Source organism: Durio zibethinus, chromosome 3 (genome assembly GCF_047325235.1).
Source record: "Durio zibethinus cultivar Kanyao isolate XHJ-2024 chromosome 3, ASM4732523v1, whole genome shotgun sequence".
Taxonomy (NCBI): Eukaryota; Viridiplantae; Streptophyta; class Magnoliopsida; order Malvales; family Malvaceae; genus Durio; species Durio zibethinus.
Genome location: NC_143164.1, coordinates 33,480,250 through 33,504,410, shown reverse-complemented (window position 1 = coordinate 33,504,410; position 24,161 = coordinate 33,480,250). Strand labels below are relative to the sequence as shown.

The following is a 24,161-nucleotide window of genomic DNA, read 5'->3' as shown; positions in this document are numbered from 1 at the left end:
ACTTGAGAAGTTACATTCTTCAATCTCTAGTCATATTCTTTAAAAGACTCATTTACCTTTTTTTTTCAGGTTCTGTAAAGACAAACGATCAGGAGCCAAATTGATAATATATCGATATTGACTAATGAAATCATGAGCCATATCACTCCAAGAGCGAATATGGGTTGAACATACCACTTGGCAACAGAACTTATAAGGTTATCTTGAAAAACATGCATCAAGAGTTTTTCATCATGAGCATGGGTTGCCATCTTTCGGTAATACATGATGATGTGAGTTTTGGGGCACTTCGTATCATCATATTTTTTAAATTTTGGTACTTAAACTTTGGCAGAATGACTAAATCTGGGACTAAGCACAGCCCAGCAACATCAATATAGCCATAAAATTCAATCCCTTATACTGCTCATAACTTTTGTTCAAGCATACTAATCTTTAGATCTCCCTAAGACTCCACCACTTTTGCCTTTTCTTTTTCCTTCTATTTTAAATCATCTAGATCAAAAATCGATTCTATTACTTTTTCTGTAAAGATAGGATTTACATAGCTATGATAATACCCTGGGTTGAAGGTTGATGGCATTCCAAGACATGTAAGATATGCGAAGTGTTACGGTGGAACCTTTTGTGCAAACTGGGCTTGAGATGGATCAAAACTAGGAGGGTACAAAGGGTCAGTCACTTCTTGTAATGGGGGAACTTGTTGGCTTGTATTTTTTTCAACTTTTTTTTTCTTATTCAACTTATTGAGAGCATCTAAAATCTTGTTCAATTCGTTTTCAATCTTTTCTTGTGCTTTTTCTAGCTTTTTAAATCTGTGAAAATTTTTTTGCTCTATTTGTCTGACTTTGGATCTTGTGTTGTATCGATGGACATGGTTCTCGTTAGATAAAGCTATCTTTGAACCTTGAGTACCTATCTTAGAATTAGTAAATTTGCATGACTATCACATGGTTACTTTGTTAAGTGAAATGAATGAGAATGCAATGAATGAAAAATGCATGTATGTAAAGAACATTTACCTTAAAGACGGTATTCAATTAAAAGATTTCATTTATTCCAAAAAATTTTTATTTACATTGAGTTTATCATCCTAGAATTATAACCATAAAATTGTTTATCTGTTCATACTGGGCCTTGGTTTCTTCGATGAAGTTCAACAGACGCTATCCATGTTCTCCTATTGGGGCCACCACTTGTTTCAATGCCTTTGCTTCCTCCATCATCTCTCTTGCCTTGCATACCTCTTTATAAATTTGGGTCATTAGGTGCTCAATGTATTTTTGTCTTCCTAAGTTCTCTCTTTCATCACACCAAACTTGGTATGATAACTCTCTATGCTCCCTAACCAATGCAGCAATGTAACCTTCTTATTCATTCAACTTTTATCTTAGCCTGCTCAGATAATTGTTTAGCATGTTATTCTATGTCTGTACTTGAGTACTTTTTTCTTTTAATTCAGCATTCTCTTGCTTCAATCTTGCATTCTTCTCAGTCAGCTCAACAATGGTTATCTCTTTGGCCCTTTCTCTCACACATAACCTTTTATGCTCTTAGTGTAGCTCTGTTAAATCTTCAACAGCTGTATCATGTTCTCTAGCAATCTTGCGAACTTTAGCTTCATGACTTTTAGCTCTATCTTTCACTGGTCTTTTTCTTCTTGAAGCTTCTGGATTTTTTGCTTTAACTTACCCTTTTCAGACTCAAATTCTTTTGTTGCAAGCTCTAATTCTGATGGTGTCTCTTCAAGTTTTTTTTCTGTTGGCAGTTGAAAGCTTTCATAAATGAATACCATTTTTTATCTTCATTTTACTTTCCAAACCAAATACCTTGGAGTGATTTTATCAGCAAATGATCCAGGACTCACTCTTCGAGGGTTTTTTCATGCTTTAATCATCTCATTCATCCTCTGAAATACTTTTGGCTCACTGTAAGAAAAATATAACTGATGAAGCCCATAAGTCATAGGAATGAACTATTTTGCCCTAAACTACCTTTTCACTATAAGTGGTGTATAATTTGTTGCTCCCCATAAACACAAAAGTGGGACCATGTATTATCCCCACATTGATACAACATAGGTTCACGATTCATCCATGGGGTTAACCATCTTACATCGACACTGATCAACTTTTGTAAGAAAGTTTTCCATTCCTTTTTAGACTTTCATTCTGACCACCCACTTTCATAGAATTCTTTGATCGAAGCTCAATTACGGATATAAAGCTTCGAGAAAACACCATTTCCCCATTCGAAATGGCTTTTAATCCGTAAGTATAACAACTGCATACAGCCTATAAAGCGCCCTCCATTCCGACGATAGTAACTCAAAGATCTGATAGTCTCTACTAATATTACCGTTGAAGGGTTATAGCCATTGATCACACTCTTGAAGAAGTCAACGATTGCTATCTCAATATAACCCAAAACCTTTGGAAAGATCACCATTCCTATATGGCTAAGGCAAATATATCTAACACTCGTTCTTCGTTAGCATGTTGCACTAGAAATTCATGAAAAAACTTTCAAGGTAAGCAAACCTGTTCTTGTTTCTTCTTTGTATGAGAATCCACAACCTTTTTGTCTATCCCCATGAGTTGAGCCAAACCCTTATGAAATCTTGACTTGTGTTTCTTGACATTTATCTTATCAGGAGCCTTGAGTTGTAAACCTAATAAAATTGAATACTCTTCAATGGTTGGAGTCATATCAACTTCATTGAAGATGAAACACTTGTATGCATGATCCCAAAATTATGCTATAGCTTTGATTAGTTGATCATCGATAACTACTGCTAGAAGGTGTGCTATATGCTCGTGTCTCTGACAAAACTGCTCTTGTCTTGACGAATTTTTCCTCTTCCATATATCAACCAAATCTTCTAGATTATCCTATTTGGGGAGGATAGATGTTTCTTGAGATAAGGTAAAATTATATCCAATTGGTAAACAATCTCCCATCTTCAGTTGAATCTTTTCTGACTAAATTTTTACTTCGTTAGGTGTCTCACAAAGTGCTAATACAGATGAAAAATAGACTAGTTATTCTGTGAAGTTCATGAAAAATTTTTGTTGAAGACCATCTTTCAAGCAAATGTTCTTTATGCAACTTTATGATATGAACATGAACCAATGCCAAAGAATGAGAGAAAATGTTAGTATGCCCGGAAAAAAGAAATAAATAAATAACTAAGTAAATTAAAACATCACAAAAAATAAGAGGAATGAATCCTATGCTTTTGGTCAATTCTAAAAGGGAAGAGTGATAGATCTATCTATGGGTTAGGCACTCTTAAGGTTCACTATATGTGGTTTAAGGTTAAAGTTTAAAGGTTCTCAAATTGCTCCTTACATCATTGTCCATCATAGACTAGTAAAACACCCTAATCCTCATCCATTACAGGCTACAAGCGAAAAGGGTTCAATTTGAGTGAGAGTATTTTGTTAGCCACTGCAGAGGCATTAGACCTCACGAAAGCAATAGGTACTTTACTCCCTTATAGAGGGACGAAGCTCGGGTATAGAGCTCATGTTATGCATATGCATATGAATGATATAATTAATAAAGTAAATAAACATGAATGAATAAATAAAATATATATACAAAAATGTTCAATTTTATTAGGCTTTTGGATAACGCAAATTTATTTGTTGGCTTGACTCTCAAGTGTCCCCAGCGGAGTCGCCAAGCTGTCATAACGTCTAGATCCGGAGATCTATCGCTAGACATTGACTTAAGGAGTCGTCACTAATCTTTTTTTATCTAGGTGCGATTGGCCACCTAAGGAATCTATCTTTTTAGGGAACACCTAAGTTTAAGGGTCCTTAAAAAAATAGGTTCAGGTCTACTAACCAGAACAGGGTTCGGGAGTTCGGTTACGTGTGAGAAAGGTTATAGCACCCTTACAACGCTCATCAAAAGATGATACCAGCTTAATTTTATGTTATCCAATAAGTCTTAAAATTTTATCAAGTAATTAATTATTAAAAATTATTCCCAATTGATTCTAATACTTTTAGTAAAAAATTGAGAAAATTCCCTCACCTCAAGAGTATGCAAGAAAACTATTGTTTTACTTGTAGAGGCTCCATCGTCGGATTATTTAACATCAAAAAAATTTCAAGAAAATAAAAAAGAAAGAGAAAAAAATGATTACTTTTGTACAGGAAAAATTGATACTTTCAACTTTTCCTCAAAAATAATTTTTGGAAAGCTTATTTTTAAGGAAAATTGATACTTTCAACTTTTACTCAAAAATATATTTTACAAAGCTTATTCTCAAGAAAAATTGATACTTTCAACTTTTCCTCAAAAATATTTTTTTTTTGAATTTTATTTAAAGAAAATAAAATAATAAAATAAAATAAAGAAAATAAAAATAAAGAAAAATAAAATAAAAATATTAAACAATCATAATTTAATTAATTAATTAATAATAATAATAATAATAATAATAATAATAATAATAAAAACCTGTGAACGACTTGGCTTAGCTGTTCAGCTCGGCTCGAGGAAGAAAAATGGCTCGGGCACATGGCTCGGGACGTCGACTCGGAGACGCGGGTCGAAAGCGGGTTGACGCTTAGGTCGGGTCACCCGATTTCATAACGCGCGGATCATTTGGGCACAGTAAAGCCAAAACGACGTCGTTTTCAGCGGGTATAAAAAGCTAATTCTTTCATTTTTTCAACAGACCGAGCCTTCTTTCTCTCTCTCTTCAATTCTTTTCCCCTGCCTTCTCTCTAAATCGCGAACAACTCCGATTGAATTCTTGTCGGATTCTAGAAATTTTCGTCAAAATCTGAGTTTTTCGTTGGAAGTTCACCTAAAAACTGATCGGTTTCTGAAAAAAGTTATCGAAAACTGGGAAGTTGGCCAAAAATTCAAACTTGACCGAAAAAGTCACCGAAAAATTCAACCTTCGCCGAAAAATTCAACCGAAATCTGAAAATTTTTTAGAAATTTTTAGAAAAAATTCGTAAAAAATTCTCCAAAAATTTTTCACTGATTCCTAGAGCTATTCTAATGCACCTAAACCCTTTTTAGCTTCTGTTTCTTTTCTGTTCACTCTCTCTTAGCCAATGTCTGCCTTTTTCTGTGTTTCAGTCCTTTGATCCGTGAATCTATTTATAGGGATTGATCAGAAGAGTTTCTGATCAATCCCAACTCCTTTTTGGATTGAGATTCAATCATTGAATCTAATATGGACTCTGATTGAATCCCAATTCACGGTGAAATTCCCCCAAACCAATCCAATCTCAGCCAAAAAAAAGAAAAAGAAAATAAAAATCAAATAAAAAATACTAATAGATAATTAAAAGAAAATAATCAGATAAATCAAAATATTAACAGATAAATTAAAAATAATAATAGATAAATTATAATATATAAATAGATAAATAATAATAAATGCATATATATAATAATATATAAATAGCTAAGTAATAATAAATATATATATGAACATATAAATAATAATAATAAAATAAATAAATAAATAAGTAAATAATAAATATATATTAACAAATAGTAATAATAAATAAATAATAAATACATAAAATACAAAGAAAAAGAAAAATATAAAAATATAAAAATATAAAATAAAAATAAAAATAAAATATATAAAATAAAAAATAAAATAAGCCTATCCATTTGGATTAGACCCAACTAATCCAGATCTAAATCAAATTGAATGTCTACAATAATGTACTATGATAAAGAGAAATGTGAAAGACTCTTGAAAAATATCATATGAATCATTCCCAAAATAATAATAATAAATTACTTTTGAATATCTATTATTTGTAATTTCATTACTTTGTTTTCTGACTTTCAGGTTCATCCTTAAGCAAAACTTTACACATTACATTTTCTCAGTATTTTCATAGGAAATTATAAGGAAAAAAAATCATGCATATGTGAGTAATCCATTACAGTTGTGAACCTGTTGCTTTCTAAGTAAACCTGTATGGGACAACTTGTTTAAAAAAAATATTTTTCTCATCAACAGCCAAGCAAAAAGAAAGACAGAAATTTAACAGCATTCAATGTAACAAAAGCATGGTAATAGAAAAGATAGATTACCAAAACTAAAAAAACTTACAGGAATGTCGTTTTATGGCTACAAACATTCAAGAGTTTGCCCATCCCAAACGACAATATGAGCTCATAACAAGTAAAAAAGTCATTAATTAAATGTTGTAGACACAGACAATATGGAACCGTCGAAGGGCAAAGTCACAGTCATTTGATCCTACACGAAATTTCTAACCCATCTTTCCAGGAACAAGTGTTCTGAATACTGATCAAATTAAGCAGCAGGGTCATCTCTGCTTGCATCATATTCATGGGGAATGTTAAGAGAAATTACAACATCCCAACAGGACAGGTTGGGATCATTTTTTTCTTAAAGATCCCATCTAACAACTGATTACTTCCTCATAAAAAAGGAAAAAAAAATCATGTTAAAAAAGATATATTTCAAGGTGAGACCAGCATTTCGTTCAACAAGAAATGCTGGTCTCACCTTGAAAATGTCACACTACGAAAATTCTATGAGAGAGCTAATTTTCAAACCGAGGTCGTTGAGCTTTCATCTATCAGGAAAAAGTGCCTCTCTGTCCTGTACCTCTTCAAGGCATTTCCTCTACCTGCTCCATTTTCACGCCACCCAAACCTAAACCAAGAAGTTATGATTAAACTAATCCCCCTTAATCAGACAACTTTAGGCAATAGAATTGTACACAAAGAATATAAAAAAAGCATCTTTCTGCCTTATATCTTCATTTTCCTTTGCAATCAAACAGCACTCTAAATCTCAAAACTTTCCAGGGAAAGAGGCTGGACCTGGATTTGGCTATTCCATGGACAGGTTAGTGAAAGCGGATGTGAAAGAAGTAGAAATAGTCTTCCAGAGAGGTAAAAAATGCACCACTACTTTCCGTTTAACCAATCTTATGCATACGATGCCCGTGGCAGTTTCTTTAACCACCCAAAACCCAGCTTTCTTCTCTTTTAACAAGCCTTTTTCCATAATCCCTCCACTCTCATCTTCATCCTACACTCTTCTTCTCTTCCAGCTGTCTAATCAACCCCCTCTGACCACTCCTCCAGATGTCATCACCGTCAAAACCACCATGCTCCCTTTAGGCAAGGCCCATCATGATGATCTCCGCCGACTGTTCTCCAAGCCTGGACCCCACATATTCAAGGACGCCACTTTACCAATCTCCTTTGTGGGTCCCCATGTGGTTGAACATCTCATTTCTAGCTATACCCAGGTCGCAGAAATTGATCTGTTTTTGAACAAAGCCATTTCTGGGTGTACAGGGAATCTCCTCACAGGGTTACTCAAATCTGCTGTCGTTTCAGGGAAAGCTAATTTGGTTCGTACCCTGATTGATCATGGTGGAGATGTTAATGATAAGGATTCCAAAGGAAGGTCCTTGATCTCCCTGGCTGTTGAAGCTGGAAATTTTGATGTTGTCAATGTCCTGATTTCTTCTGGTTGTGAAATTGATAATTCTGTTGATCATCTTTTGCACTATGCAGCTGCAATAAATAGAGTAGATTTGATGGAGATCTTATTTCGAGCTTATAAAAGTGTGGACATAAATGCTGTTGATTTTTGTGGTAAAACTCCAATTCACATAGCTGCAAGTTACGGTTATACTGAGGTGATTCGGTTTTGTTTATCAGTAGGAAGGAATCCTGAAGTTTTAGATATTAATAGATGTACTCCACTTCATTTGGCTGCTCAGGAAGGTCATTTAGATGCAGTAGAATGTTTATTAGAGGCTTCAAGTTATGCTAAATATGCTTTGAATAAACAAGGAAAGACTGCTTTTGCACTTGCAGTTGAAAATGGGCATTCGAATTTGTATGATTTATTGCATTTAGGTGATGCTTTGAACCGTGCTGCCAGGATTGATAATGTTAATGGGATAAAGAGTTGCCTTGCAGAGGGGGCAAATGTGAATGGGAAAGATCAGAATGGATGGACACCTTTGCATTGGGCTGCATTTAAAGGTCGAATCGAGAGTGTTAAGGTTTTGCTTAACCATGGTGCTCAGGTTAACCTTCTTGATGATAATGGCTACACACCGTTGGGTTGTGCAGTGGAGGCAGGGCACGTTCAAGTTGCTTTGTTGTTGATTGCTCATGGAACTAAAGCTAACATGAAGAGTCTCAAAATCAAAGGTGTGGTTGCTTTGAATTCTGATTGTTTTAAGGATCACCCTTCTCTTGTTCAGCCTTTATGTCATGAGAATGAACAAGCTTGACTGGCAGATGGACTGCCTGTTTTGTTTTGTTTTCTTGTTGTAATTTTGAAGCTGTACAGACTTGCGTAAAATTTTCACTGTATAATGTGGATGGTGTCAATGGCTTTGCTTGGTAAGAGAGAGAAGTAAGAATATTCTGCTCCCAACCAAGCTGTACATCCAGTTAATTCTGAGGAAAAACATGGCCTTTATGAATCATTCATCATCTGCATATACTTGGAGGATCAAATTTGCCTGCCCAAAATAAATTTGGGATTTTGTTTTTTACAGAAGTACTAGTTGCCTTAAGTTTCCAGTTTTGATAATTCATGTTCCTCCCATTCTTGGCCTTGCAGTTTGATTTGGTTTTCAGTTTTCACTTCCAGCCTAATCTAAAAATTTCTGTCCCACCAAAAAATACAGCTTTCCATGTTGCTAATCCAAGTGAATTCGATCCCAACCACCAATCAAAACACAAAGCCACTTTGGGAATCCGCGTGAAACCCAAATAACCAATCAGAAGCACCTTCTCCCTTCCATATAGCCCTAAAGCTCCATCCCTGCATCTCCCACCAAAAGCGATTTCAAAGATTAAAAATTCTCCTTCTTTTTCGCTTTGAAGAAAAAAATTCTTGGAAGTCATGAGCTCTGCAGCAGCACCAACAAAAGGAGGCCGAGGCAAGCCGAAGGCCAAAGCCGTTTCAAGGTCTGACAAAGCTGGTCTCCAGTTCCCTGTTGGCCGTGTCGCTCGCTTCCTCAAGAAAGGACGGTATGCGGAGCGTGTTGGATCTGGTTCCCCAGTTTATCTCTCCGCCGTCCTTGAATATCTAGCCGCTGAGGTTCGTCAAATCGTAATTTCTCCATAATTTATGGGAAACTTTTGTATTCTTAGTATGGACATTTAGCTGATAAGCTGTTTGGGGTTTTCTCATCTTACAGGTTTTGGAATTGGCTGGGAACGCCGCAAGAGACAACAAGAAAAACAGAATCATCCCAAGGCATATCTAATTGGCTGTGAGGAACGACGAGGAACTGAGCAAGCTGTTGGGAGGTGTCACGATTGCAAACGGAGGGGTTTTGCCTAATATCCATCAGAATCTGCTGCCAAAGAAGGCAGGGAAAGGAGAGGGCGAGATTGGTTCCGCTTCACGGGAATTTTAGTGGGAGGGGTTGGGTTTTGTTGATAGATGTAATCAAAGTTTGGTTTTACATGTGTAAATCTCTTTCTTAGCAATGAAAGGATTGTTAGAATGGAATTTTGTTATAGCTTTTTTGTGCAGTTTCTATCTGTTTATTCATTCATGTTTCTAAAATCCATACTAATTTTTTTCATGGATTCGCAAGTTTTAAAGGTGTTTGATTTGTGCGACCCAATGTTAAGTAATATAATTTCTCGTTTGATATTTGCTAACAATTGAATGTGATATTTGTCTTATAATTTATAGGTTTTTTGATTAGATTTGAAAATTAGTGTATTGATATTTGGTTTTTTTTTTTTTTTAAATGATATGCTAAATGTTATATTTTTTTATTTTTGTCAGAATTTTTTTTTTAATTTTAAATGATATTATTTTCGTGTATTTTTTAAATTGGTTTTTCATATGGTCTCTACGTGTTGCATTTAAAATTATAAGTTTAGGTTTGGAAGATTATCCTTAGTTTTCAGTCTATTTCTACTAACGTATCTTTTAAACAAGCAAAGGAGACGGATCCTCCGTGGGAAGGTTTGAAAGAAAGGTAAGCAATGTCCACCAGCTGTTTGTAAGAATGGCTAAATGAGTTGAGCTATATTCACTTGGGTTTTTGGGTTACTTATAAAATTGCAGTTGTAAAGGAAAGGATGGTGTTCCTCAAAGACATTGTGCCAGCAGCTCAAAACAACATAAACACGCAGATCATATTGTTGGACAAAGGCAAGCCAACCAGGGATGGTCAAAATAAGATGTGTTTGGCGCTTGTGGCTGACAAGACAGCGGCGGTTCATTTGCAGCTGTGGGGCGAGGAGTGTGATGCATTTGAGGCAGGTGACATTATTAGGATGGAGAATGGCATTTTCTCGTACAACAAAAACAATTTGGTGCTGAGAGCAGGCAAGCGAGGCAAGGTAGAGAAGGTGGGAGAATTCACCATGGAATTTGTGGAGACACCTAATATGAGCGAGATTAAATGGGTTCCTGATCCCAACAATTCCAACAAGTATGTTCAACACTCTGTCATTTCCCCTCATTCACGTATTTTCCCCCCAATTCCTTAAGTTTCAGGCCTTATTTTCGTTTTGTTTGTCTTCATTTTCCCATGTTGGTCTTGTTTTGAATGACGACATAGAATTCCATATATTTGTGGTGGTTACCCCACACTTCTAAGGCTTGTTCCAGGGTAGTCCAAGACTCCAAGCTCCTCAATGTATGACAAACTTATAAATAAATACTATTTTCATCGTTTATACGGACAGTGTGATATGGTATTGAAGAAAAGTCATGAATCTCACGTTAACTATATATTAGATTTGTTCTTGCTATGAACCCAAGTGACCGTAAAACAGTGGCACAAAGTTAAATAAAAAATTATAATTTTTTTTTTACTTCATACAACACAGATGTATCACCGGTTATGTTACAATGCACAAACTGAAAAATCAAGTTGCCCCATCAATGACTATAATTTATCTGTATTGCACAATGACAAAATGCTATACCAACCCTTTGAAGAACTAATAAACTATATGTATATTACAGTCACTGGTTAAAAATTGATCTACAACTCCCAAGCTATGTGTACAATAAAGAGAGGCTGCTACATCTTTTGCGCTGTGCTACTGGCATCATCTTCAAAATACAACACAAGCACTAATGCATGCACAGAGTGGTTTGATATATACTTAATTGAAATTCAAGATACGTAAGAATCAACCCTCGCACATAAAAATGGGACTCCCGCATCATTGCTTTGTAAATTACAAAAGTCCTCGAATTCCTAACATCATGTTCATATATATGCAAGTGAGCACCGATCGTGATCAGGTTGAGGGCGACCACGAGTTGGTGTTGGTGGTCTTTGGATGTTCAGCTCCTGCAGTGCAATAGAAACATATAATAAATGAGAACAGGGAGTAAGCAGGTATGCATTATACATCAAAATTTAGAAACATGACCTGCATCCATGCATCATCTGCAACTCGATCTGGCGATGTCTCTGGAGACTGAATGGGAGGTGGCAAGGGATGTATTAACTTTGGGACTATAACCAGTCCTCTACCAACTACCAAAATTGCTCCAGCATTGTTTGCAGTACCTAGATGAATATACCAGATTAGGCAGCAATAAATTCCCAGCAACAGGAGGTGGCTTAAGGTAGTCTACTTACCACAATAGTTTGTTGCAGAAAAAAGAGTAATTAATTGACCTTGAGCAAATCGTTCAAACCCATCCATTACACATTCATGGGCCCTTATAATAAGCTGTAGCTTGTTTTTCTTACAGAAGTCTGTTACACGATCAGGCTGCATATGGCAACATAAAACATTGTACGTTCATTTGCAAGTATAATAAAAGTTCAATCACAAACGATTAGAGGAAGTGCTCATGACTTAAAACATGCATTATGTGAGTCTATGATTGCAGAAGTATTGAAACATCCAGTAAATTCAAACCAAGACAATCAACCTATTCCATAGTTTTGTTGCAAGTAGCAGTTCATGGAATAGGTTCCTCTGAATCCCTTGAATAGTGTTGATTTTCAATTAAAAGATTTCTAGCATGACATGCAATGTCATAATAAATCCATTAAAATGCATAGTTTTTTTCCTTCTGTTTTTTTCCTTTCTTTCTGATATTTTAATCAAAATGCATGATATAAAGGATTGCCTTAATGCATTTCAAATAACAACCAATTAACTATTTTACACATAAAGCAATAATATGCATACCCCAAAAGTAACAAGACCAGGACCTCTGGCATTTGGTCTCAAACCTTCAACGCTATCATTCTCTGTTGGATCAGACCTGAATAGGCAAATAAAAGCCAAAATTAATCCATAAAAGAGTTATTTCAATTTGTCTAATAGATTCAGAAAATACATACCATAACAGGTCCATTAAAATAATGGATCCTGCATCCATTGTTATTGGTCGCTCAAGTTTCTCTATCTGTTCAACTGAATGTATAGATCTTCCTATGCCACCATGCATGCAGATAATTTTCTTTTCAATAAGAGCAGCAAGTGGAAGATAGTTAAATAGTTGATTGAACCGTGTCCATGCCCATATACCATCGTTCTCCCCCTACAAATAAACAATAATAAGCACATTTTATCTGGAAAAATAAATTATTAATCCACATATGCAAGCTCATCTGGACCATTCTCTCAATGCATTCAATACGAAAACCAAAGAGTGCATTTATATCAGCAGCCTCATGATTTCCACGAATCAAGTGAACATTTTCAGGATACTCAATCTGCACAATCATAGCAAACAAGACAATGGAATCCCATTAGGAAACAGCACAAGTTTGCATTCGTAGTAAATTAAGGCTCATTTAATCCAGAAGCTTGCCTTAAGAGCAAGAAGCAATGTTATTGTTTCCAAGCTGTGCTGTCCTCGATCAACATAATCTCCTAAAAACAGATAATCAATGTACCTAAAACATAAAACACAATTGATTAAGCAACTTAGGAAAGAATTTGCAGAACCAATAATATCATAGGAAGTAATAGTCAGAGGCCTTGTTTCAACTTTGACAAGGAGTTAACTAATATGCAAGAAGACTATCAAACTTACGTAATGTCTCCTGCAGTTGAAGGAAACCCATATTCATCGAATAGCCGCATTAAATCACCAAACTGTCCGTGAAGATCTCCAAAGACTTTTACCGGAGCCTTCAACTGAAGGACTGTGGGTTCTTGCATAAATATCTGTTCAGCAGCATAACATAGCTCCCCCACTTCATAAGAATCCAAGAAAAACCTCCTATTAGCTGGAGCTTTCCAGTTTCGGGGCCTAAGCAATGTAGAAATAACCTGCAAAAGAAGTATAAATATTAAACTACTTTTAAAAAGTTTTAAATAGAAAACAAATAAATTCTGGAATGCTTGCCTTTTTATGCAAGCCTTGAGGAGACTTCTGTCTAGCAAACTTTTTGGTAGGGTAGGATAGGTCATTATTAAAGGGAATCATCCTTCTGCTCTCATTTTCAAACTGATCCAAAGATAGCTGCCTAACCATCCCACCCAGGTTCCCTACAGCCTCTTTAGCAACCACAACCTGTGAAACAAAAAGAATTAGAATACTGTGGCTGGACAATTAGAAAACTCTTCAGACATGTGACTGGCAATATACATACAGCTCTAGGATGAAGGCGAACATCAACTTCATTATCACTAGCATCTGAAGCTGTTTCAGCAGCAGGTGAGTTGTCATCAGATACAGATGTTTCCTCCGCTGGAACAGCAGATGCAGCCTGTGCAGCTTGCCAGACAGCATTTGCTGCCTCAGCCTCAGCAGCAGAAGCCTCCCTTAGTTTCTCCATCGAACTTTTGTCCATGCTATAAGGTAAAGAATAATCTTCAATTAATAATCCCATGGTAGGTGTGTGGGTGTGGGTGTGGGGTTGTGTGTGTGTGAGAGAGAGAGAGAGAGTTATTGAGTCAGACCTCAAACTCCCAGATGAAGGGAACTCTGAACCATCATCTGATGTCGGTGTTGTTCCAAATGAACTGAAATTAGGTTGATTAAATCTGGGACTGGACAAATTCGAGGCTTGCTCAGCGGTTAATATAGGAGAATTAATGTCAGACTGGAACGGTGAATTTTCAGCAACTAGGAAATCATCGAACAGCATATCTGCAGAAAATAAAATAACTAATCATGTAATCACCCAAAAGACATGAAATTGACACATAGTATACCCCCCTAAAAAAACAACAAAAGAAAAGAAAAGGAACATAAAGTGTACCCAAAGAAAGAAAAAAAAATAAAAAATAAAGAAAATGAACAAACAGGATTAGATAAACAATTTAAATTTATTACTTTCACTCTGACATATAAAATCGAAAGCAAGCCAGGACATTGTCACTACAAAGAGCAGATATAACACAGCTGTGAGAGAAATGTATGCATAATTTCAGACACAACTCTTTCTTTTAAGCATGCATTTACAATGGCCCGAGAGTTACAAGTCACATGAATCTACATTGATGTGTTTGATACACATGAGCCAAATAAACAGAGACCCATGTCTTCCTGTGTTCCATTTGCCCATACAGTCCCACAGCAGTTTCCTCTGCAGCAAACCAACCAAAGCTAACTGCTGCAGTAATGACCCTGAGCAAACATAAAGAAACTGTTCTACAATGGTTTCGTGTAGAAAAGTAAATTTTCAAAACAAATTGTTGTTTCAGTCAATCTAGTGAAAACAAAGGGCATGGAAAAGTAATTGAATTCACATTGACTGCACACACACTTATCAATATGGTCCTTCGTATTCATACATGCCAACTTCTTTCGCCGTATGGCAATGTAAAAATTGACAACTAAAGAGGTAGGGCTTATGTATTAAGCCTTCTCCACATGCAGTACTTCTACTTTAGCCAACTACAACAGCATTTATTATTGCAGTCAAACTTCCCAAAACTTTAACATTAATTCTTTTTTTACTTCTACCTAAATTAGTCAAGAGAAACCAGTTCACCAGAGACAAGTCCATCTACACTATTTCCAGAACAGACTTTACTATCTTTACCTCCTCTAAGACCACCATAAATATATATTCGAACACCAAAAGATGCAGATGCATGGCGACAACGACGCATAAGTTCTAAAGATGGATCATATTCAGCATGTCCCTTAGTGTTCCGTGAGGAAGTAACAAGCCCATTCCTGTCCAACCATACTCCAGCAGCAGTATCCAGTACTACAAAACAGAGAGAATATTGGAAATAAACTTACTTGAGATATGCACGATATGCACTCTTCAGACAATTATTTCAAGATGACAAGCAAAAGCTTACCTGCGACAGCTGCTTCACCTTCTATTGCACGTCCTCCTCTAAGAGCACCTCCAGTAACATGCAATCGTGCGCCAACAAAAACCTGGTAGAAAGCAAATATCAGGCTGACTGTTTTCAAAGCAAAAAAAAAATGGTGATGCAGGCCTATAAAAATTGTCTTATGTTCAATAGCTGTAGCATCTACTTACCGCAGCATGCTGATACCTTGGTGAAGGGGACACTCCAGGCGCAAGAGTCCACTCCCACTGACCATTTCTATGCATAAGCAGCCCATATGCATCTGCTAGAGGCTGTTGAAGTACATATATAAACAAAATAAAAAACATTTCACATTGAAAGACTGTTCAGTGCCTATTATAGTTTGATGTAGAATGTCAATTAGAGAGGAAATTATATTATTCAGTCTAAAAGTTACGTAGCTATATGCTATTCAAGGTAACAAACTTACACATTGCAACTTATGTAAAACATTTAAGCACACACTAATAAAGAATGTTTAATGCAGAATGACCTTTGACTTCAACAGTTCAAAGCAACCAAAAGTAAGAGAGTGTCCCCTTTTCCCCCAGAAGTGAAGCAAACAAATGTTAAGTAGGCACAAAGTACATATTACACAAGAATTGATCATACCGCCCCAGAAGAGTCTCTTCCGCCACAAAGCAAAAACATGCCATCTGAGCGAGCACTAGCGGTTGCATACCTATAAAAACAGTATAAATAATTGGAATATTTAGAACATAGATAGTGGAAATATACACAAGTTAATAGCTTGTGTATGTTATTAACAATAAACAAACTCACATTCTAGCAGAAGGCCTATCGCCTTCAGGGTTTAGCCTCTGCCATGCATATGGTTTCTGGCCAGTATCCAAAGCCCAGGCATCGGAAAGAACTCTTTTTCCTATTTAAAAATAAAGAACTGTTGCTCAGATCTCAATGCAACCAAACAAATAACATCAAGAGGAAATCACCAGCCAAACATGAAAATTCATAAAATTGACCAAGCTTGAATCTCATTTGCCACATAATAAGACAAGCAATGTATATAAGTCTTCTTGATGCTAAAGGATAATCTTTACTGAATACTGATATAAACAGTTTGGAAAACTGAGGAAAAACTGGGCACTGACTAAACTTATGAGAGCAACCATGTTCCACCCAGCAAACTAATTTCCAAAAGGATTTAGAAGAGTGAGGAACCATAGAAGATTGAAAAGTGAACATCAAAGTGAATAACTTGACCAAGACAAATAGCTTCATTTCTGTTTCTTCATACCACAGTTTGCTGGTTCAATGCATTCTGGTCTCTTCTACAAAATTAACCATACAAAGCAAGATAGATAGGTTAAAGCTGGAAAGTGAAATGTTCATACCATCATTGCCGCTTACGGTGACAAGATATCTGTGGGCAACCAAATCCATAACATGGCCATAACGAGGTCCGGGACCCTGCCCTTGCACAACCACTCTAGCCAAAGAAAACCACCAGAACGATTATATAATCAGATTATAATAAAACAACAACAATTTAAAATGAGAAATAGCCAAAGTCCGCAGAACTGAAACCCACCTATGCCACTTGAACTTCTCATTGGTCAGATCAAGCACGTAAAGATCATCAGTAGAATGCCCCGCTGGACCTATCCCACCCTAGCCAACGGGAACAAATAACTAGTAAAAAAAAAAAAAACCAAAAAATGATATTAAAGTAGCAATCTTTAGTGATCATTCTGCATTTTACACACCTGAAACACGACCATGGTGCCAACAGCAGCCGCCGCGTGAGCAGCCCTAGGAGAAGGCGGCTCGCCAGCTGGTCTGATTCTGCAGAATTCAATTAAAAGAAAAGATCAGCTAAAAATAGCAACTCCAAGTTTTTTCTAAAGAAAACCGAGAATGAAAAAACAAGACTTGTCACCTGCTCCACTTTCTGGTAAGAACATCATACGAATGAACTGAATTGGTAACACCAGCCAATCCTAAATAACCAAAAAAAAGTAAAACCAATAATATGTTACAAAAAAAATCATATCCAAAGTTTGAAAAAAAAATGTTAGAAAGAGAGCGGTTAACTGATTCCGGGAGTAGAAGAGGAAGTGCCACCCTCGATAGCGGTGGTACCACCGAAGAGAATAAGTCTAGGACCGTGCGTCTTAGTGGCGGCGACGGCGGTAAGAGTGTGACCACATCGGGGACCAGGCGCATCCTCATCGGAGTCCCAATAAGTCTCCAAAGTCCGATAAGTAGGAGCCGGGCATAGCAACGGCTTCGAACCCATCCTTATCCCCTTCCCTTACAAAGAATATCACACCCTCAACTCTGATCTCTTACAATAACATCAATCAAATGTTCGAAAACGCAAGATCGGAGCTCAGTGGTGGGGCAGATTTTTGCTCGGGACCCTCTCTTTTTTCTTCGACTTTTTTTTGGGTTTTAAGAAATTAAATTATTTTTCATACATATTGAGACTGAAATTTTTGCTTCCTTTCTTTCGTTGTTAATTGTTGAATTGTAATAAATGGGGGTGGTAGAGTTGTAAAAAAGTTTTGCTGATGAGTTGTGAAATTGAAGTCCCCACAGGACATGTGACCCCGCCAAAAGAGCAAAATAAAAAAATAAAAAAAAAGGGAATCTCTTTTCTTTTCTGTCCAAAAAAAATAGTGAACCTTTTTTAGCTTTCTATCTTCTATTGCTACAAGGGATTGTCTGAAATTTTCATGCTTTTTTTTTTTTTTGGAGTTCTGGCAGAGGGAATAAATTATAGTAGCATTGACTACGTTGTAGAATAAAGCTTGCTTGCGTGGCTGCCAGAAATGGTCTTATGCTGGAACTCTTCCTCCTCGTAGTCCAAGAGAGAGGCATCTGACTATAAAAAAATCACCCTGGAAAACCAGATTGAATTGTCATCAATGTTGACACATTAGCTTTATTCTGAGTATACGAAAAAGAAGAAAATCTTGGCAATCTTCGAGTTTTGTCAATAACAGGCTATTTTAGTGGCACGTGTAATGATAATTTTTTATCCCCTCGACTTTTTCTTAGAAAAGTTGAGGACTTCTACTTGTTCAACGTTGGACTAATGGAACAAGGGAAAAAAAAAATGAAACGTAACTAGTAATTAACTGCCGCCAACTGCGTTTATCGCGCATTATATTTGCAAATTTGTCTTTTTTTTTAAATATTAGTAATTTATATATTTATATTGCAAATTATATATCATTATTCATACAAATACATAATTATAAAATATTTTTTGATTAAATTTATATAACTTTTGTTAAAATTTTAAATTATATTATTTTTATATTTTTTATATTATTTTCATATAATGTTATGGCATAGTAATTTAAATTATTAAATTTACTTTAAATTGCATATCTGAAAGATCATCACTGCTCGAAGCATAATGGTTTTTTAGGTAAATAAAATAAATAAGTAAGTTAAAAGGTTTCAAGAATAATTAAAAATTAAAAAAATAAAAGAAACTGACAGCAAAGTTACCAGGAACCCAGCACCAATGGTCCGTCGCATTTGCAATCCATTCACAGATTGCAGCTAGAGTTGACGCGACAATCGGATATAGCAAATTGCCTGTAGAAACAAAGATCATCAAACTCCCTCGGCAAAAGTGCCAAACAAATTTTTGTCGCTTTCCATTCTTGAATAAAATTTTTTTTTAGTACAAATGCATTTTCAGTCCTTGGGGCAGAGAGAGCATACATCAAGTACATGGACCAAAAAGAACGAGGCAACATGCTCTCTTAACTACGACAGCCCGAAAATTTCAAGGTAAACTGAAATGTCAGCTTGATCTTGTTTGGAAAGTTCTAATTATGACAAGTGTATCATTCTAGCTAATTTCCAATACTTCCAAATCAGACATATTAAAACATCTCAATATTGATCAGGGACATGGATTTGGAAACTTAGCATGAACTTTGCTAATGTCTGCAATAATCTCAGATGAGAGCTCAACACTGCATGCACTTATAACCTCCCGAAGCTGCCATGATTTGGTCACTCCAAATACAGCACTTGCAACCAGAGGATGACGCAAAACAAAGGCTGCCGCAAAAGATTTGAGAAGACAAGGGTTTAGTGGCAACACAAAAAACAGAAATCAAGAGTAAGAAACAGAGCTGATTTAAAGCATTATGATATTAACGGATCAAAGCTCTCCATTAAAACAGCTAAATACCATGTTCAAACCCTTTGCACTTAAAGAGTAGTAAAACTCATAAATCCAAGGCATTCTAACCTTAAGGCTTAAACCAAAACTGGCTTCAAATCTCCAATGGGTTTTGAAACAAAAGGCAAAGAGGATCAAAACTTTGTATTCAAATTTAACCGATTTTTTTAGAATCATTAAGGATCCCCTAATTTTAGAGCATACCATACTCACAAGATCTCACCAACTAATAAATACATGTGATCTCATTGATGACTACTACTACTTTGACATATGAACAGCAAACATCTTTATGTGCATGCATGCTAACAAAACTACATACCAATTGCAAGCAATACAGGATGAAGTCCATATTTTTCTGCAATAGCAAGGTATTCCTGAAAAGACAGGGAGATGGAATTAAAAATGTCAATTGTTATTCAAAGTCATTAAGCATTAACGGAGATGTATTACATGTAAAAGTAAAATTTTAATCTTAACAAAGACCATATGCTGTGATGCAAAAGCTTTCCACGTCAAACAATAAGCTTTTCTGACAAACAATCTTTGATTATGAACCTACACATCTAGCCCACTATGTTAGCATGGTCCATATGTACTGGCACACACAGAAATTGTTACTATGAACATCCTTCAATATCCTTCTTGATAGGTGTCCTCCATTAAACCCATTTGAATTAATCATCATACAAAAAGTCAGTAGAAAATGCATAAACAAATTCCATTTTCCCACTCAAACTACAATATACTGTGCCATTGACTAATGTCTAGGTTCAAAACTCACAATAATTTGCTTACCATTGTAGCTGCTTTTAATGTGTTACTGGTCAGGTTGTATCGGGATTCCCCTTCTGAATATCTCCCTATAAAACAGAATGAGATTATAAAAAAAAAAATGATCAACAATAATTTGGAGGAATCCTAAACGATGTAATATAAAAGATAGAGTCGGTAATCAACCTCTAAAAAGATTTAACCGAGCATTTTGAGGACCACCATCAGAAGCAAAATACTTCCCTGAAAGAATGCCCATTGCAAGTGGGCTGTAGCCCAACAAGTTGATCCTATAAATTATTGAATCAGTGTAAGAAAGACATTTTGAAGATAATGATGCTATAAGAACAAACCCTTTCCATAAGGAATTCCAATAATCTACATAAGTGAGGAAAACTAACTAAAGAGTTAACAAAGGTAACTTCAATAAAATGACATAAGTAAATATATGTATATATGTCTTTTGCATGATGAGCAGAAATCAAAGGAATTCCATAACACTTCAATTATGAGCAGCAGCTGCATGTCCATTTTGTTAGTCATTACTGTAGAAATAAATTCTATATTTCAGTATTCATAATGATACATCTGATTCAGAGTGACAAGTTAATTATAAAAATGAAAGAAAGAAAGAAAGAATACATTAAAAGAACATGGAATGCATAACTTATTCATATCAATTCTTTGATTTTCCAGAGATTGACAATTGTAAGATGAGGAAATTTTTTATTGACATCCTATACATGATGAAATTAAATTTCATCTACCCTTCTCCATTTATAAACATAAAACCCACAGTATACCTCTCATGATGACAGCACTCAGCCATTCCAGAATCAAAAGTTCGGCAGAGCAAGCTGTATGAATTCTATCATAAAGAATAGAAGCTGTTTATCAGCCTCAACATATACAAAGTAGTGAGGAAGAGAGGGAGAGGATATATTGCTCTTAACGACAAAACCACAGGCAACCTGCATGCATATTATTCTAGGGTAGCAAGCACTATTTTCTGCAAAATGAAGGAACTTCATGACACCATATGGTGTTTCATTACTGAGTCCGATGTATCTGATCTACAAGTCAAAAACAACTAGTTTACTGAATCTTGATGGGTGAGAGTGTGTAGAGCCAAAACACATCATATATCACTTACCTTACCAGCATCAACAGCTTTGCCAAGTGCATCAAGTTGTTCTTCTATCAGGACAGAAGAGAATTGTCGGACTGGGTCATACTCAATTTCTCCAAACATGGGAACATAGCTGCAGAAATAGCCATGAATCACTTTAAATAATGGTTTTAGTATTATAGAGAAAGAAACTGAAATGAAAGATTAACTAAAGTATATGAGACAATATCTAAGAAAGTTGCATTTCTCTTTCCGCTGTTTCCATAGTTTGTCTGAATTGGCCACTCCACAACCCCAACCTCCCCAGGGAAATAAATGAAGGATAAGATCTACATACAAACCGGTCAGGCCAATGGATTTGATAAAGATCAATATAATCCATTTGCAGACGCTTTAAACTGCAAAACTCAAACATGAAGGCATTAGAGCATAAAAGAATACACACCCATCCACACACAGGCCCACATACACCATTCTACTAGAATTCTATTTGTAATAGTTATGGTTAGGGAACACACACACATCGTTATACTAGAAATCCAATTTGTCGGTTATGTGCACCAACCAAATATGATGTTGTTTAAATTAGATAACAGTTCTCTCAGTAACTCCAGTTGTACGAGTATGCACTATTTGTTCAATCTAAAAAAATAGAGAGTAACATAATCGTCAAACTTCTACAAGCAAGTACTGCAAGGAGGCCAAAGTGTTCAGTCCTCAAAGGTTGAGCATTCAAAGTGCTAAAAACTATTGATTTAAGTAAACAAGTTACGTGACATGAAAGAATGCCAAGAAAACCAGATTCAGACAGACAATTTGTAACTATTATAAATTAATCATAAGTTAAAGATTCAGTGAATAAAAGGTTGACCATCCAGAATATTAAAACGCATTCTTTCAAGGAAACAAATTACTTGCTTTTAATATTGGGTCTAAAAGGGTAACTTAACATGCAAAGACAATCAGGAATTAGACAAAGAATTCCCCTTGATATAAATGATAATGAAATTATGCACAGCAGGTTAGCATAACATCCTAAAGCACTAATTACACAGCAAAACAATTTCAAATGAGGAACAATCCAGACACATTTCCAGAGCAATGATACAGCAACACAACATATGGAAACAACCTGCTATCTACAGCCTCGGTGATATTCCTGGCATCTAAACACTTTGGCCCACCTCTAATCCAACTCATTTGTCCAGAAGGCCCAGAAACCTGCCTCACAACCACTTGTTATGATGGGTATTGAATGCAAAACTTTTGCACGTGTGGCAAAGATTAATAGATTGACAGACATACACTACTAGAAAAATACTCAGTTTGAAAATTAAATCTCCCACATAATGAGAATCATCATAAGTCCACACAATGAATCCTAAACTTGACAGCAAATTGCTGGAATCCTTGTCACCATTCAGTTCAATAGATCATAAGGTATATTAAGAGACAAGTGGTGCCAAGCATAAAAAGGCATTCCTTTTTAATCTGAACTTGTTCTACCATGTATATTATACTAGTGCCACATTCACAACCTTGGATTGAAATGTGTAAACTAAACAATGAAACTGATTTTTTTTTTCTTCTTTTCTTGCAATGAGACTAAATTAAAGCCACATACATAATTGGAGTGAACTCATACTCAAAAAAGGATTAAGTGAGATGGATAAATATATCAAAATGGACACTGATAATCAGAATATATCAACCAATAAGTTAAACAATTGATAAGGCAAGAAACAGAGCTAATCTAACCTTGGTAGCAATGACAACACGATCACGGGAGATCTTCCTCTGTCTAACCCAATGGCCAAAGTATTCCTCACTCTTCCCTTGAGTCTCAGCACGCTGAGGAACTGGATACCTATACTTGCAAAACAGAATATGAACATAAACACACCAACGCTTAGAAACCAAAAGAATGAGAAAAATGGAGAATGGATTTGAGACAAGTAAGGGGAAATTGTACATTTCGGCAGAGTCGAAGAAGTTGATTCCCGCTTCAAAAGCTTGATCGAGAAGACGAAATGACTGAGTAAGAGAGTTCTGCTCGCCAAAAGTCATTGTTCCTAAGGACAAAACCCAGAGACATAGAGATAGGATTAGGGTTCCAATGTGTTGGATAGATGAGGCAGCAGACAGCATAATCATGGACAAACCTAAACAGAGCCTTGAAACTGTCAAATTAGGAGCAAGATTGAAGAAAGGAACGGACATTCCTCTTAATGTGAAGCAAAACCATAGAGAAAAATGGCGGGAAATTTCTCCGTCTTATAAGATATGAGAGGATAAGGTACGTTTCCAGGCTCTGCAGCGAACCTCCATGTGAATCTTTTACTGAAATTTTTGATACCGGATAATATGCAAAAAAGAAAATTTAGATGAAGATGCAAGACATCGAACCCTTAATCTCCCTCATGCTACGCAAGCGCTCTACCATTTGATCTTAGTCGGACAATCGGGCCCCTTTTAACACCACAATATCTGTCAGTGGGCCTATGATTTAAGCCCAAATATTAATATTGATCTCAAACTTTTTTTTTTAAAGTTTTTTTCTGCGAGATGGAATTGAGTAACAGTTCAGTGGGTCAAATTATTAGGTAATATATGTAATTTAAAATAAATTTTATTAAATATATAAAAAATTTTATTTGATATAATATCGGAATATAAATATTATATACTATCATGCATTATAAATTTTTACGTCATTAATTTATTTCAAAAATTAAAAATATTTATTTTTAAAGATTTTAAAATTTTAAATTTTATAATGATATGACCATCCGGACAATTTTA

General features: G+C 35.7%; 5 protein-coding genes across 11 annotated transcripts; 3 read left to right on the top strand and 2 right to left on the bottom strand.

Annotated features, from left to right (window-relative positions):
• Positions 1 to 6,624: 6,624 nt before the first annotated feature.
• On the top strand, positions 6,625 to 9,527 carry LOC111283671 (protein VAPYRIN-LIKE-like). 2 transcript variants are annotated; one of them, XM_089758537.1, is made up of 3 exons: positions 6,625 to 8,199; positions 8,618 to 9,100; positions 9,201 to 9,527. In XM_089758537.1, exons 1-2 carry the CDS (start codon positions 6,864 to 6,866, stop codon positions 8,620 to 8,622), a joined length of 1,341 nt encoding a protein of 446 aa, XP_089614663.1. In that variant the 5' UTR covers positions 6,625 to 6,863; the 3' UTR covers positions 8,623 to 9,100; positions 9,201 to 9,527. The 2 variants fall into 2 exon arrangements, with proteins under 2 accessions (XP_089614663.1, XP_089614664.1); XM_089758538.1 differs by lacking the exons at positions 8,618 to 9,100; positions 9,201 to 9,527 and having other exon boundaries at positions 6,736 to 6,918; positions 7,330 to 8,480.
• Positions 8,903 to 9,527, top strand: LOC111283672 (histone H2AX-like). The gene is made up of 2 exons (XM_089758543.1): positions 8,903 to 9,100; positions 9,201 to 9,527. The coding sequence occupies exons 1-2, from the start codon at positions 8,903 to 8,905 to the stop codon at positions 9,267 to 9,269; spliced, it is 267 nt and encodes an 88-aa protein (XP_089614669.1). The 3' UTR covers positions 9,270 to 9,527.
• A 335-nt stretch (positions 9,528 to 9,862) lies between these two features.
• Positions 9,863 to 10,704, top strand: LOC111283994 (Nucleic acid-binding, OB-fold-like protein). The gene is made up of 2 exons (XM_022872716.2): positions 9,863 to 9,998; positions 10,088 to 10,704. Exon 2 carries the CDS (start codon positions 10,102 to 10,104, stop codon positions 10,513 to 10,515), a length of 414 nt encoding a protein of 137 aa, XP_022728451.2. The 5' UTR covers positions 9,863 to 9,998; positions 10,088 to 10,101; the 3' UTR covers positions 10,516 to 10,704.
• Positions 10,705 to 10,813: 109 nt separating this feature from the next.
• Positions 10,814 to 17,752, bottom strand: LOC111283992 (serine/threonine-protein phosphatase BSL1-like). 2 transcript variants are annotated; one of them, XM_022872708.2, is made up of 21 exons: positions 17,341 to 17,752; positions 17,186 to 17,246; positions 17,013 to 17,091; positions 16,838 to 16,917; positions 16,641 to 16,735; positions 16,069 to 16,168; positions 15,898 to 15,967; positions 15,456 to 15,557; positions 15,268 to 15,349; positions 15,000 to 15,170; positions 13,912 to 14,101; positions 13,602 to 13,803; positions 13,355 to 13,522; positions 13,040 to 13,278; positions 12,815 to 12,899; positions 12,618 to 12,716; positions 12,342 to 12,541; positions 12,187 to 12,262; positions 11,625 to 11,760; positions 11,413 to 11,552; positions 10,814 to 11,330 (listed from the first exon to the last, which is right to left on the bottom strand). In XM_022872708.2, the coding sequence occupies exons 1-21, from the start codon at positions 17,543 to 17,545 to the stop codon at positions 11,247 to 11,249; spliced, it is 2,664 nt and encodes an 887-aa protein (XP_022728443.2). In that variant the 5' UTR covers positions 17,546 to 17,752; the 3' UTR covers positions 10,814 to 11,246. The 2 variants fall into 2 exon arrangements, with proteins under 2 accessions (XP_022728443.2, XP_022728445.2); XM_022872710.2 differs by lacking the exon at positions 15,000 to 15,170.
• Positions 17,753 to 18,896: 1,144 nt separating this feature from the next.
• On the bottom strand, positions 18,897 to 23,769 carry LOC111283993 (uncharacterized). Of its 5 annotated transcripts, XM_089758540.1 has the most exons (12): positions 23,522 to 23,769; positions 23,332 to 23,431; positions 23,118 to 23,226; positions 22,492 to 22,580; positions 21,701 to 21,757; positions 21,384 to 21,492; positions 21,202 to 21,303; positions 21,034 to 21,098; positions 20,417 to 20,520; positions 20,255 to 20,319; positions 19,779 to 19,833; positions 18,897 to 19,332 (listed from the first exon to the last, which is right to left on the bottom strand). In XM_089758540.1, the coding sequence occupies exons 1-12, from the start codon at positions 23,577 to 23,579 to the stop codon at positions 19,172 to 19,174; spliced, it is 1,074 nt and encodes a 357-aa protein (XP_089614666.1). In that variant the 5' UTR covers positions 23,580 to 23,769; the 3' UTR covers positions 18,897 to 19,171. The 5 variants fall into 5 exon arrangements, with proteins under 5 accessions (XP_089614666.1, XP_022728450.2, XP_089614665.1 ...); XM_022872715.2 differs by lacking the exon at positions 21,202 to 21,303; XM_089758539.1 differs by having other exon boundaries at positions 23,332 to 23,719.
• Positions 23,770 to 24,161: the final 392 nt, after the last annotated feature.

Excerpts from the sequence above, each read along its gene's own strand:
- LOC111283671 (XM_089758537.1), top strand. The coding sequence starts at position 6,864 with ATGGACAGGTTAGTGAAAGCGGATGTGAAAGAAGTAGAAATAGTCTTC.
- LOC111283672 (XM_089758543.1), top strand. The coding sequence starts at position 8,903 with ATGAGCTCTGCAGCAGCACCAACAAAAGGAGGCCGAGGCAAGCCGAAG. Across the intron at positions 9,101-9,200 it reads TTGAATATCTAGCCGCTGAG|GTTTTGGAATTGGCTGGGAA; the intron begins GTTCGTCAAATC and ends CTCATCTTACAG.
- LOC111283994 (XM_022872716.2), top strand. The coding sequence starts at position 10,102 with ATGGTGTTCCTCAAAGACATTGTGCCAGCAGCTCAAAACAACATAAAC.
- LOC111283992 (XM_022872708.2), bottom strand. The coding sequence starts at position 17,545 with ATGGGTTCGAAGCCGTTGCTATGCCCGGCTCCTACTTATCGGACTTTG. Across the intron at positions 15,558-15,897 it reads GAAGAGACTCTTCTGGGGCG|CCTCTAGCAGATGCATATGG; the intron begins GTATGATCAATT and ends GTACTTCAACAG. Across the intron at positions 12,717-12,814 it reads CATTGCTTCTTGCTCTTAAG|ATTGAGTATCCTGAAAATGT; the intron begins GCAAGCTTCTGG and ends ATGATTGTGCAG.
- LOC111283993 (XM_089758539.1), bottom strand. The coding sequence starts at position 23,579 with ATGTCCGTTCCTTTCTTCAATCTTGCTCCTAATTTGACAGTTTCAAGG. Across the intron at positions 21,099-21,201 it reads CTAGAATAATATGCATGCAG|AATTCATACAGCTTGCTCTG; the intron begins GTTGCCTGTGGT and ends TCTTTATGATAG. Across the intron at positions 20,320-20,416 it reads TCGGTTAAATCTTTTTAGAG|GGAGATATTCAGAAGGGGAA; the intron begins GTTGATTACCGA and ends TCTGTTTTATAG.